Genomic DNA, 13258 nt, shown 5'->3' on the forward strand with positions numbered 1-13258 from the left:
ACTGTGGTATATCTATACAATGAAATATTACTCAGCTGTTAAAAATGACAAAGTTGTTGCCTTTAAGTCATCCTGGATGGAACTACAGGACAACATGTCAAGGAAGACAAGCCAAAAAAAGGATAAATACCAAACTTATAAGTGGGACTTGATAAGTAAGGAGAGGAAGGGAGAACACGAAATTAAATGCGGACTGGGCATAGTGCATTGCATCAACGCAAAGGACTGGGGGCGGGTAGCAAGAGAACTGTGGGTCCCTGCTGCATTAACCCTCAATAACAACAACAATAATAAAAGAAATTGTATCTAGAACCTATACAAGGTATGTACAACTCCATAATATGACAGATAACCTGCTTCCCTGTTGGGAAAGTTACTGGAATAGATGCTTCACCAAAGAAGATATGCAGGTTATAAAAACCTACATGTAAATGTCTTCAGTTTATTTATTTTATTAGAAAAATGCAAGTTAAAGCCAGAGATGTCACTGTGTACCCACTAGTGCTAAACCTAAAAATAGATCTTATGCCCAAGTGTTGGTAGAATGTGAACGTAGAACTCTCACTACATGGCCTCTTGAAACATGAAGTGGCTCATGATCTCTGGACAATGTTTGTTTCTGCAAACACACCTTCCAAACAAGACTACTTATTCCCTCCAGACTTCATAGAAGGAAAGAAAGGAAGTCTCAACACTGTACTTGGCTGTAATGATAGCTGAAGAAATTGATCTGAGGAAATCAGGAATACTTCTGGAAGTTAGATTTCTTTTTCATCTCCTTTGAATCTTTTTGCACTTACCTTTTACCACTGATAATGAAATTTATTATAACATTTTTATTCTATTTATTTATTTATTAGATAGAGACAGCCAGAAATCAAGAGGGAAGCTTGGTGGGATAGAGAGGAAGAGAGACAGACACCTGCAGCAAGACGTCACACTCATGAAGCTTTCCTTTCCCCCTACAGTTGGGGACCGGGGATTCAAACTTGGGTCCTTGCACATTGTAACATGTGCACTCAACCAGGTGTGCCACCACCTGTCCCTATGGAATTTATTATTCTTAAATAAAATCCCGAACATAACTTTTCCCCCCAGACTTTATCTACTTTTCATTACTGTCAAAATTTTTGGATTAAGCATGTGGAACCAAGTTTATTCTCTTATACCTACTTTTTTTTTTTTTTTTAAAGTTTTTAATTTGTAAAATGGAAACCCTGACAAGACCATAACATAAAACCATAACACAACTCCACACATTTCCACCACTGGAACTCCATATCCCATCCCCTCCCCTGATAGCTTTCCTATTCTTTATCCCTCTAGGAGCATGGACCCAGGGTCATTGTGGGATGCAGAAGGTGGAAGGTCTGGCTTCTGTCATTGCTTCCCCGCTGAACATGGGTGTTTACAGGTGGATCCATACTCCCAGCCTGTTTCTCTCTTTTCCTAGTAGGGCAGGGCTCTGGGGAGGTGGGGCTCCAGGCCACATTTGATGAGGTTGTCTGCGCTGCGAAGTCCGATTGGCACCATGGTAGCATCTGGAACCTGGTGGCTGAAAAAAGTTAAGATAGAAAACAGAGTAAATTGTTGAATAATCATGAACCTAAAGGCAAGAATATTGTGGATGGAGATTTGGGGTCTTTGTTTTGGAAAAGCTAGTAAGTCTATTTTTGGTATAATCCAAGGGGACCATGACCCAACTAGTCTTTGCCTGCGCCTGGCATCCAGTATGCAGATGACTATTATTGACTGTAAACCCCGTCGATCTGATCTGGGGCCCATATTCAGTACAGGAGCCTGTGTGACCTCTGCATCCCTGTAGGTCTGAGCTCACATTCCGTGGTCATGGCTAGGAACATTCCAGGCTGCACTCATTTCAGGGCCCATCTTCCTTGGGTGATAGGCAGAGTATGCTATCCAACCTCCCTTTGGAGAATGGAACATTCCCTACCATTGTGGATCCACACTGAGGGCAAGGTCCTTCCTATAGAGGCCCACAAAAGAGTCCATTATATTGATCCTGATGGAAATGACCAGTGACAGTGGTGAGAGGGATCTGTTAGAGGTCTAGGCCCATCGTGTCTGTGTGGGAATCCCAGGACTCCCTGACTAGGGCCCTCGGTTAGCCCTACTGAAGTGTGGCTCTTTCATTCTTTTTTTTTAAATTATTACTGTCTTTATTTATTTACTGTATAGAGACAGCCAGAAATCAGGGAAGGGTATGATAGGGGGAGGGAGGGAGAGAGAGAGAGAGAGAGAGAGAGAGAGAGACCTGCAATACAACTTTGCCACTTGCAAAGCCTTCCCCCCTGCAGGTGGGGACGGGGTGCTCAAACCTGGGTCTTTGCGCATTGTAACTTGGGCCAACCACATGTGCTACCACCTGGCCCAGGTGTGGTTCTTTCTGTGCTCATTCTGGAAGCAGCTACATATATGCATAATGCCGACCGCACACTTGGAAACACTTCGAATCTGCCTATAGTGTGCTCAAGCTAGACTTGTTAAAAACTTACTGCAGGAGTTGATTTTAGTAAGATGTTTCCCCAATTCATTGCCATCAAGCATTTCACTCAAGTGTATCAATTGCTATTTTTAAAAACAAGTTTGTTTTTACACTATACTCTTCACTGTTGATAGCAGTGTGTTGTTTTTGTTCATGCTAGAAGGCTTTAACAGCCAGTAAAAATTGAAATGCCTACTTTGTGTAGCAAAATTTCTGATAGGCATATACATTTTTTCCTTTTTTTTTTCATCTTTGAGAAACTTTAAGTGTCTCGTCTGGGTACTTAGCATAATGCCTATGCAAAAGACTTCCATGCCTGAGACTCCGATATCCCAGGTTCAGTCCCCAGCACCACCATAAACCAGACCTGAGCAGTGCACTCAGGTAGGTATGGGTGTGTCTCTTTCTAGCTGTCCTAAAAATAAATGTTTGTTTTTTTTTAATGAGTAAATAAGCTTGAAGATTTTTTGAGAAGCAAAAGGGAATTTTTAATGGGAAACCGGAAGGATGATAATAGCTCCATGCAGTGTTCGGGGCTTCTGAAATTAGTTGGCTAATTTTAGCTAAGCGTTAGTACAGCAATGGTGGCAGTTGAAGCCCTGCCAAGCGAAGGATGCCCCTCTCAGTTGATGTGGGTTGGGTTGTTCAGGAAGGCTCCGGTTTTGCATAAATGGAGTTACTGAGGTAAAGTGCCTGGCACATACTTAACACTCATCTAATTAATGTTGGCGACTGTTACTGCTGTCCTCAGCAGCAGCTGTGCCTTGCTGAATGGGATGGATTATAATGAAACACATTTGAATAAGGAAGATATTCGTGGCTGGGTAATGACATGAATGAACTATTGGATACGTAGCTTTGACGCTTGAAATCGTGAACTTACCTCTGCTGCTTTCACTCTTGACTCTTTGAAGTCATCTAGGTGAAATCAATAATCTTTAATACCCTTGTAGAAATGCAAGGTTCATCCCTCGTTGAGATCGGTTCAAATTGTGTTTAATTTTAAAAGCTGTATTTACCAGTGGGGATTTTGTTCATCTTCACTTGTGAATCTTTCTCCTTTTTCTTTTTCTCTCAATAGGAACACCGAAATTTGCCTTTTATGTGTGAGTTGAGGTATCTGTTTGCACTTCTGGTTGGCACTAAAAGGAAGTATGTGGATCCATCAAGAGCAGTTGAAATTCTTAAGGATGCTTTCAAATCAAATGACTCCCAGCAGGTAGTTTTGTTGATCTTTGTTTATTAACCTTATACGTTTTATTTAATCTGACCTTTTCCATCCGTAGAGCAATTTTATGGCAGCGGACCATGTTCTTATTCATCTTTATTAAAAACACTGTGCAACCATTTAAAACTGTTTGGAAGATTTATTTTTTAAGAAAAAAGTAATAATGGTCTTGAAAATGTTAAGTTAAATGAAGTAGTCTTAATTAGAAGCGATAAAAAAGACTAATTGTTATGAAGAATGTTAACAAATGTGTAACTAAAATTCTTTTTCTTATTAGTGTTATAATAATGACTAACAAGATCATTAAAATAATAGGGGTTCCATTCCACACAGTTTCCACCACCGAGGTCCATGTCCCATGCTCTCCAAGGGGAAGTTTACGATGTGTTGCTTTTCCCCTTCCATTCTTTATCTAGTGATGTTTAGTGCTTTTTTTTTTTTTTTTTGGTGGAACCAAATTTGACAACTTTATTTAAGAAAGGATAAATTAACAAAACCATAGGGTAGGAGGGGTACACCTACAATCTTAGACCAGGAAGATCAGAAGCAATTGGTCTTGTCAGTACATAAGATCTAGTTATTTATAAATAGCATTAAAGACATCATTCGCGGTAAGGTCTTGTTCGGAACCTCTGGGGCTTTGCTCATTTTCCTTCATGCTTCTTTTGATCCAGACCATTTGACGCTACATCCCGGTTCGAGATCCCCGGCTCCCCACCTGCAGGGGAGTCGATTCACAGGTGGTGAAGCAGGTCTGCAGATGTCTATCTTTTTCTCCCCCTCTCTGTCTTCCCTCCTCTCTCCATTTTTGTCTGTCCTATCTACCAATGAGGACAACAGTAATAATTACAACAACAATAAAAGCAATGAAGGCAGCAAAAGGGAACATAAATAAATAAAATAAAATAAGGTTATAAAAAATAAAATAGAAAACAGTTGGGGGGCTCTTAAAAATATCTGTTCTGCTACTCTCTTCTTTGTACTTACAATTTTTAAAATTTCCTTTATGTGTCCAAGAAAAATATATTTTAAAAAGCATCTATATTAGGATTTGTTTACATTTCTTGCCTTCATTTTTTTTTCTAATAATGTTCCACTGCTCAGTAGCTCAATAGCCAGTTGAAGTACTATTCCTAAAATGACCCCAATCTAACCATTTAAGGGCTCTCTTAATATATTTTTAAAATAATTTTGTAGCCTCGTTTTACTTACTCTATGTACAATACTTTCTAGTAACTTTAAATATATAATGGAGATTTTTAAGTTTTGTTGTTATTAAGAGTATGTTGCAAGACTGGAAGATGACAGTGTTGTCTAGCTTCACACCACACCCAACACCAACGTTCTGGATCCCACCCTCCCACCTCCCAGAGCTAACCACCAGACTTCTCTTAAGTCTAACAAATCCAATTAACAATTTTAAATTACACCTGTTTCACTATCTTTTCTTCTGGGGTTGTTTTTATTTTGTTTTATTTATTGATTTTTAAAATTTTATTTATTTTCCCTTTTGTTGCCCTTGTTGTCTTTTTTTTGTTGTTGTAGTTATTATTGTTGTTGTTTTTATTGATGACATCGTTGTTGGATAGGACAGAGAGAAATGGGGAGAGGAGGGCAAGACAGAGAGGGGGAGAGAAAGACAGACACCTGCAGACTTGCTTCACCGCCTGTCAAGCGACGCCCCTGAAGGTGGGGAACCGGGGTCTTGAACCGGGATCCTTACTCAGGTCCTAGCGCTTTGTGCTGCTGCACTACTGCCCGACTCCAGATCATTTTTATTTCATCTTTCTCTATATTTTTATTTTATCATTATTTAGGATAAAGTCAGAGAAACTGAGAGGAGCAAGGAAGGAGGAAGACAGAGAGGGAGGGAGGGTAAGTTAGAGGGAATCCTGTAATATTGCTTCGTGTCCTGTGAATTTTCCTGCCTGCAGATCGGGACTAGGGGCTTGAACCCATGTACACCCATACTGTAAGCTGTGTGCTCTACCAAGTGCACCACCTCTAGATGAGTCTTTTCAGAGTTGAAAGCTTCTATAGATGGCTGTATAGTGATCATTGGGTGTCCCCTTTTAATGAATTTTCTGAATTTCCGTATACCTGGGGGCGGGGGCAAGGAAACAGCTAATTGTTAGGCTCTTAGCTTCTCCGGAACGCTGCAGGGCGAGAGATCCTTTGCTTTGGTCGAGCCATGTAGTTGGATGAGATTTCTCGTTATTATTTTTTCGGTGAACTTGTTTTTTCAATGGAGTTTCATGGTAACTCAGGTTCATTTAAGTTTGTTTCCCCTCTGTGGGTATTATTTTGAAGGTGAAGGCTGTGTTGGTGGTTAGTGAAGTAAATTCCTAAGTAAATTAGTAATTTTCAAAAGGTGAATTGTCGGTCTGCTTCTAAATTGCTTCCCTTTACGCTGCTGGGTTTCTCAAAGACTGACCACAGTAGTCCATGGACTTTGCAGCCATCTGCCTTGGGACTCTATAGGCCATGCCCCCTCACCTCACCTGCAGATGTCACCTCACTTGCAGGCCCTGCACCCAGAGGCAGGACCCCCCACCCCCCTTACTAGAGATCCTGCCCCCTGAGGCTGGAGATGCCCTTTGAGGCATGAAACACCCCCAGAGTCAAGAGATGCCCGCAGAGGCAGGAAACGCCCTTTGAGGCTTGAAATTTCCCCAGAGGCAAGAGATGCCCCCAGAGGCAGGAAACGCCCTTTCACTGGCTAGGCCCTGTCCTTTGAGGCAGGAAACTCCCCCTCAGGCGTCCCCTTGGCATCACACTGGTTCTTGCTGCTCTCTTACTTGTTCCTCCATGTCTTGTGTCAGTTCTTTTGAAAATGCCTGTATGATATAGGTTTCTGTTCACCCCACACTCCTGATACGATGGCCATTAGTTAAAAAGAAAGGGGGAAATGTTGGTCTGCTTCTAAATTCTGCTTCTAAGACCCCTTCTGTTGCAGTGCTTGACGCTGTGGTCTATTTACATCATCATTGTTTTGCCTGCACTGGTTTGATCCCCACTGGTTCATGCTCTTTTCTCCACTCCTCCCCCTCTCCTAGTCACATCCTGTTTTCCACCATTTAATGCCCACTGGTTCTTGTGCTTTTTCCTTCTCCTCACCCCCTATCCTATATACTTCCTCTTCCCACCTGACACTTCCGTCTCAGGAAATGTAAAAGACAGGGCTTTCTAATGAAGAGAGATTAGATTAGAGAGCTTGCACTGCATTCCTCATCAATAAAGATTGAATCGTGTCCCACTCAGCCGTGAGTCCCTGGTCATCTCTCTCCTGCCTGCAAAGCTAGCCCGGCAGTGAATTGGACTTAGATTTTATTTTCTTCCTAAATAGTCATGTTTTGCATATATGAGAGTTTTCTGAAATACCTTTTGTCAGTTTTAATCACATTTTTAGTTTGAACTGTTATTGTAGACACCTCATTTTTTTTTCTGTCAATGAAAGTATGAAGTCTTCTATAATTCTAAAATTCATTCAGATTGTTGAGTACTAAAAGACCAAGAATTGACTCCCCCCCCCCTCCTTTTTCTGAAGAGGGTATTGAAGACTGGGAAATCATGTAACTTGTGCCATTAAAAAATGACTTGGGGTGGGGCAGGGTGGCGGCACACCTGGTTGAGCATACCTGTTCCAGTCTACACAGGACCTTTTTCTGATGCCTGCATGCTTTCTGGTCTCCTTTTTTCATTCTCTTCTTCCTTTCCTTTTCTTCCTTCTTCCTTTCCTTCCCTCTCCTCTCCTCTCCTCTCCTCTCCTCTCCTCTCCTCTCCTCTCCTCTCCTCTCCTCTCCTCACTTCTCCTCTCCTCTCCTCTCCTCTCCTCACTTCTCCTCTCCTCTCCTCTCCTCTCCTCTCCTCTCCTCTCCTCTCCTCTCCTCTCCTCACTTCTCCTCTCCTCTCCTCTCCTCTCCTCTCCTCTCCTCTCCTCTCCTCTCCTCTCCTCTCCTCTCCTCACTTCTCCTCTCCTCTCCTCTCCTCTCCTCTCCTCTCCTCACTTCTCCTCTCCTCTCCTCTCCTCTCCTCTCCTCTCCTCTCCTCTCCTCACTTCTCCTCTCCTCTCCACACTTCTCCTCTCCTCTCCTCTCCTCTCCTCTCCTCTCCTCTCCTCTCCTCTCCTCACTTCTCCTCTCCTCTCCTCTCCTCACTTCTCCTCTCCTCTCCTCACTTCTCCTCTCCTCTCCTTACTTCTCCTCTCCTCTCCTCACTTCTCCTCTCCTCTCCTCTCCTCTCCTCTCCTCTCCTCTCCTCTCCTCTCTCCTCTCCTCTCCTCATTTCTCCTCTCCTCTCCTCTCCTCACTTCTCCTCTCCTCTCCTCACTTCTCCTCTCCTCTCCTCTCCTCTCCTCACTTCTCCTCTCCTCTCCTCTCCCATCCTCTCCTCTCCTCTCCTCACTTCTCCTCTCCTCTCCTCACTTCTCCTCTCCTCTCCTCTCCTCTCCTCTCCTCTCCTCACTTCTCCTCTCCCCTCCTCTCCTCTCCTTTCCTCTCCTCTCCTCTCCTCTCCTCTCCTCTCCTCTCCTCTCCTCTCCTCTCCTCTCTCCTCTCCTTACTTCTCCTCTCCTCTCCTCACTTCTCCTCTCCTCTCCTCACCTCTCCTTTCCTCTCCTCTCCTCTCCTCTCCTCATTTCTCCTCTCCTCTCCTCTCCTCTCCTCACTTCTCCTCTCCTCACCTCTCCTCTCCTCTCCTCTCCTCTCCTCTCCTCTCCTCTCCTCATTTCTCCTCTCCTCTCCTCTCCTCACTTCTCCTCTCCTCTCCTCTCCTCTCCTCACTTCTCCTCTCCTCTCCTTTCCTCTCCTCTCCTCACTTCTCCTCTCCTCTCCTCTCCTCTCCTCTCCTCTCCTCTCCTCACTTCTCCTCTCCTCTCCTCACTTCTCCTCTCCTCTCCTCTCCTCTCCTCTCCTCTCCTCACTTCTCCTCTCCTCTCCTCACTTCTCCTCTCCTCTCCTCTCCTCTCCTCTCCTCTCCTCTCCTCTCCTCACTTCTCCTCTCCTCTCCTCTCCTCACTTCTCCTCTCCTCTCCTCACTTCTCCTCTCCTCTCCTTACTTCTCCTCTCCTCTCCTCACTTCTCCTCTCCTCTCCTCTCCTCTCCTCTCCTCTCCTCTCTCCTCTCCTCTCCTCATTTCTCCTCTCCTCTCCTCTCCTCACTTCTCCTCTCCTCTCCTCTCCTCTCCTCTCCTCTCCTCTCCTCTCTCCTCTCCTCTCCTCATTTCTCCTCTCCTCTCCTCTCCTCACTTCTCCTCTCCTCTCCTCACTTCTCCTCTCCTCTCCTCTCCTCTCCTCTCCTCTCCTCTCCTCTCCTCACTTCTCCTCTCCTCTCCTCTCCCATCCTCTCCTCTCCTCTCCTCACTTCTCCTCTCCTCTCCTCACTTCTCCTCTCCTCTCCTCTCCTCTCCTCTCCTCTCCTCTCCTCTCCTCACTTCTCCTCTCCCCTCCTCTCCTCTCCTTTCCTCTCCTCTCCTCTCCTCTCCTCTCCTCTCCTCTCCTCTCCTCTCCTCTCTCCTCTCCTTACTTCTCCTCTCCTCTCCTCACTTCTCCTCTCCTCTCCTCACCTCTCCTTTCCTCTCCTCTCCTCTCCTCTCCTCATTTCTCCTCTCCTCTCCTCTCCTCTCCTCACTTCTCCTCTCCTCACCTCTCCTCTCCTCTCCTCTCCTCTGCTCTCCTCTCCTCTCCTCATTTCTCCTCTCCTCTCCTCTCCTCACTTCTCCTCTCCTCTCCTCTCCTCTCCTCACTTCTCCTCTCCTCTCCTCTCCTTTCCTCTCCTCTCCTCACTTCTCCTCTCCTCTCCTCTCCTCTCCTCTCCTCTCCTCTCCTCTCCTCTCCTCATTTCTCCTCTCCTCTCCTCACTTCTCCTCTCCTCTCCTCTCCTCTCCTCACTTCTCCTCTCCTCTCCTCTCCTCTCCCCTCCTCTCCTCTCCTCTCCTCTCCTCTCCTCACTTCTCCTCTCCTCTCCTCACTTCTCCTCTCCTCTCCTCTCCTCTCCTCACTTCTCCTCTCCTCTCCTCTCCTCTCCTCTCCTCTCCTCTCCTCTCCTCTCCTTACTTCTCCTCTCCTCTCCTCACTTCTCCTCTCCTCTCCTCTCCTCTCCTCTCCTCTCCTCTCCTCTCCTCACTTCTCCTCTCCTCACTTCTCCTCTCCTCACTACTCCTCTCCTCTCCTCTCCTCTCCTCTCCTCTCCTCACTTCTCCTCTCCTATCCTCTCCTCTCCTCTCCTCTCCTCACTTCTCCTCTCCTCTCCTTTCCTCTCCTCTCCTCACTTCTCCTCTCCTCTCCTCTCCTCTCCTCTCCTCTCCTCTCCTCTCCTCACTTCTCCTCTCCTCTCCTCTCCTCTCCTCTCCTCTCCTCTCCTCTCCTCTCCTCTCCTCTCCTCTCCTCACTTCTCCTCTCCTCACTTCTCCTCTCCTCACTTCTCCTCTCCTCTCCTCTCCTCTCCTCTCCTCTCCTCTCCTCTCCTCTCCTCACTTCTCCTCTCCTCTCCTCTCCTCTCCTCTCCTCTCCTCTCCTCACTTCTCCTCTCCTCTCCTCTCCTCTCCTCTCCTCTCCTCTCCTCTCCTCTCCTCTCCTCTCCTCTCCTCTCCTCACTTCTCCTCTCCTCTCCTCTCCTCTCCTCTCCTCTCCTCTCCTCTCCTCTCCTCTCCTCTCCTCACTTCTCCTCTCCTCTCCTCTCCTCTCCTCTCCTCTCCTCTCCTCTCCTCTCCTCTCCTCACTTCTCCTCTCCTCTCCTCTCCTCTCCTCTCCTCTCCTCACTTCTCCTCTCCTCTCCTCTCCTCTCCTCTCCTCTCCTCTCCTTTCTCCCTTCCTTCCTTCCTTTCTTTTTTTTTTTCTTTCTTTCTTTCTTTCTTTCTTTCTTTCTTTCTTTCTTTCTCTCTTTCTAGAATACTGTACGTCAAACTCTAATCCCAAAGGCACTTGTCTCAGCAGCCTTAGGTTTATTACACCAGCTAAGACCTTTATTCCAAAAAAGGTAACATTGTGATTTTACAGGTGGGCATGTATATTGATGACTACTTTTTTAACCATTGTATAGATTGTAGAAATATCTATAACTGGATTTTTTTATGCTGAGCTTAGACCTCTTTAATTTTACAACTTTAACACAATTTAAACTTATTAGAATTTAGTTTAAAATCTTAAAGATGAATGTTCACTATAGGCCTTCATATAATTTGGAACTAGAAATCTTTGATGGTAAATTCAGTTAATATTTTGGGCATGCTGATTCATTTCATTCAAACTAAATTATAAATCTTTGTGGTATTTTGATGTGAAACATTACATATGATACCTTTGTGAGGAGTTCGTATGATTTAGATGACTGTCTATGAATTTTGCTATGAAAAGTACTACCGTTACGAATAGGATAAAATATCAAGAATCTTTTTTTTTTTCTCTCTCTCTTTCCACAGCAAGACGTGAGTGAGTTTACACACAAATTATTAGACTGGTTAGAAGACGCTTTCCAAATGAAAGCTGAAGAGGAGACGTAAGTTATTAAAACCTAATTAGGAGATCAATGAATCTTACTGATTCTAGTCCTCTATGTTTAGCGAAGTATCAAACTTAGATACACGTATAGCAACCCAGATGTTTCTGTATGCTGACAAGCTGCTTGAAATTTGTGGTCATAAACTCTGGGCATCTTTAGAACTTTACCTTAAGATCAGGGTTCTAGCCAGCAAGATCTAAACAGAGCCCTGAGAAGGCTGCACACTCTGTTCTTTTTCCTCTTGGACTCGATAGATAGTCACTTTCTAGACAGAGGAATATGGGTTAGTGGTGGGGGTCAGGAGGAGGCCAGTGAATTTGGATTTTTTGTTTGTTTTGCTTTACTTGATGTCTAAAGACAGGAATGTGGAGTTCCTCTTGAGTGTGTCCTGTCTTTTGGTTCTTTTCCCTGTAAGGTCTAATCATTGTGATTTGGCTCTTTACAATATCTCACCTAGCCTCTTTGGAGAGGAAGAGGTCCTCCTTTTAGAGAATATTGTATTTATTTTTGTTTTATTGGAGAGAGACAGAGAGAAATCAAGAGGGATTAGGGAGATAGGGAGAGAGGTACCCGAGGTAGTACTTCCTTCCCCACGTGTGAAGCATTTCCCCTGCCTGTGGGGGCTGGGGGCTTGAACCTGGGTTCTCCAGCATGGTAACACGTGCACTTAACCAAGCGCACCACCACCCGTCTCTATGATGTCCATACTTTTTAGGGTGGTCCTACTGCCACTCTTCATAAGGCTACTTTTTTTTATGCCCGTCCTTGATTCCTTTGTGCCTCTTCTGGAAACATTATTGGGCCATTTAAGATATGCCGTGCTGGGCTCTGAGATAGTTCTATGAGTCGTAGTGCAGACTAACACCTAGAATATAGCTAGAAATCCAAGACTGCAATGCTCTCCCTGCCGTTTTTTTTTGTTTGTTTGTTTTTCCATATTTAAGTTTTAGCCAGCTTTAATGTTCAATCAAGCATATTACTACATAATATACAATAAATTAAAGCAAGAATATTTGTGATTATACAAATATATTGTGATTATACAGTGCTAGCAACTCCATCCATCTTTTAATAGACTTTCTTTTCCATTCCCAAACTGCCCAGATTACAACACCTTGATCTTATAAAGCAAAAGTCCAAAGAAAGTAAACTTAAAAATCAAATTATTTCACCTTTGTGGTTATAACGTAACCATTCATCCCGTTCTCCTAATCTTAAAGTTAGTACAAACCAGACTCTAGTTACTGTTGGCTGATGATCGTAGCAGAAAATTCAGGATAAAGTGACAAGTTGAAAATCGTCTTACCAGGGTGCTTATCTTTAAGTGTCAGTGATTACAAACAATATTTATGGACTTAAACTAAGTTGGGAGACACTGTGTTAAGAGATTAATTATGACACCGTAATATCTGAGGGAAGATATATTTTGTGTATATTTTTAGAATGGCATTTGAGAGTTAAGTTTTTCTTGGCAAATTTAGGATTCTGTGATGCTGTTTTCATCATCAAGTGCCTTTCTTATCCAGTGTTGTTTTTTCTTTTTCATAAAAACTTTAGTTTGCTGGTCCCAAGTCCTACATTGAATGCAAGTTCTTTCTAATGACAGTACATTTTTTGTGTGTCCTAGTCATTATGTTTTGTTATAGAATGGCTTAGAGCTCCATGGAGTTTTGCTTTTTTTTTCCCTCATTATTGTTACTTTCATTCTCCTCTTCAGATTGTTGAACTAAATCTGCTTTTCATGCTTCTGTCACCTGAGTCCCAGAGCCCACTGAGCTTCATTACTGTTCGCGCTTCTACTCTCCATGGATTTCCTAATGTTTGACCTCTTCCTGGTGTGGCTTATTCTGGGCAGGATATGTTTCCAGGGACCCCTAGAGATGCATCCACTTATTCTGCAATCAGTGCACAGCTGTTTTGCTCCCTTACAGAGACTTCAGTGACAGGCCAGGGAGACAGCATGATGATTGTACAAGTGACTTTCACATGTGAGACCTTAAGTTCGCAGGTTGGATTCCCAGCATCACT

At 44.1% G+C, this 13258-nt stretch overlaps 1 protein-coding gene across 4 annotated transcripts in view; it reads left to right on the plus strand.

The window, feature by feature from the left end:
• USP25 (ubiquitin specific peptidase 25) overlaps positions 1-13258 on the plus strand; it is a 140346-nt gene that overhangs the window by 57219 nt on the left and 69869 nt on the right. For all 4 annotated transcript variants that reach the window (XM_060172156.1, XM_060172157.1, XM_060172159.1 and 1 more), the window contains exons 7-8: positions 3588-3725; positions 11151-11227. In XM_060172156.1, the coding sequence (XP_060028139.1) occupies positions 3588-3725; positions 11151-11227 (215 nt within the window). The remainder of the gene's footprint in view (positions 1-3587; positions 3726-11150; positions 11228-13258) is intronic.

Source organism: Erinaceus europaeus, chromosome 14 (genome assembly GCF_950295315.1).
Source record: "Erinaceus europaeus chromosome 14, mEriEur2.1, whole genome shotgun sequence".
Lineage (NCBI taxonomy): Eukaryota > Metazoa > Chordata > Mammalia > Eulipotyphla > Erinaceidae > Erinaceus > Erinaceus europaeus.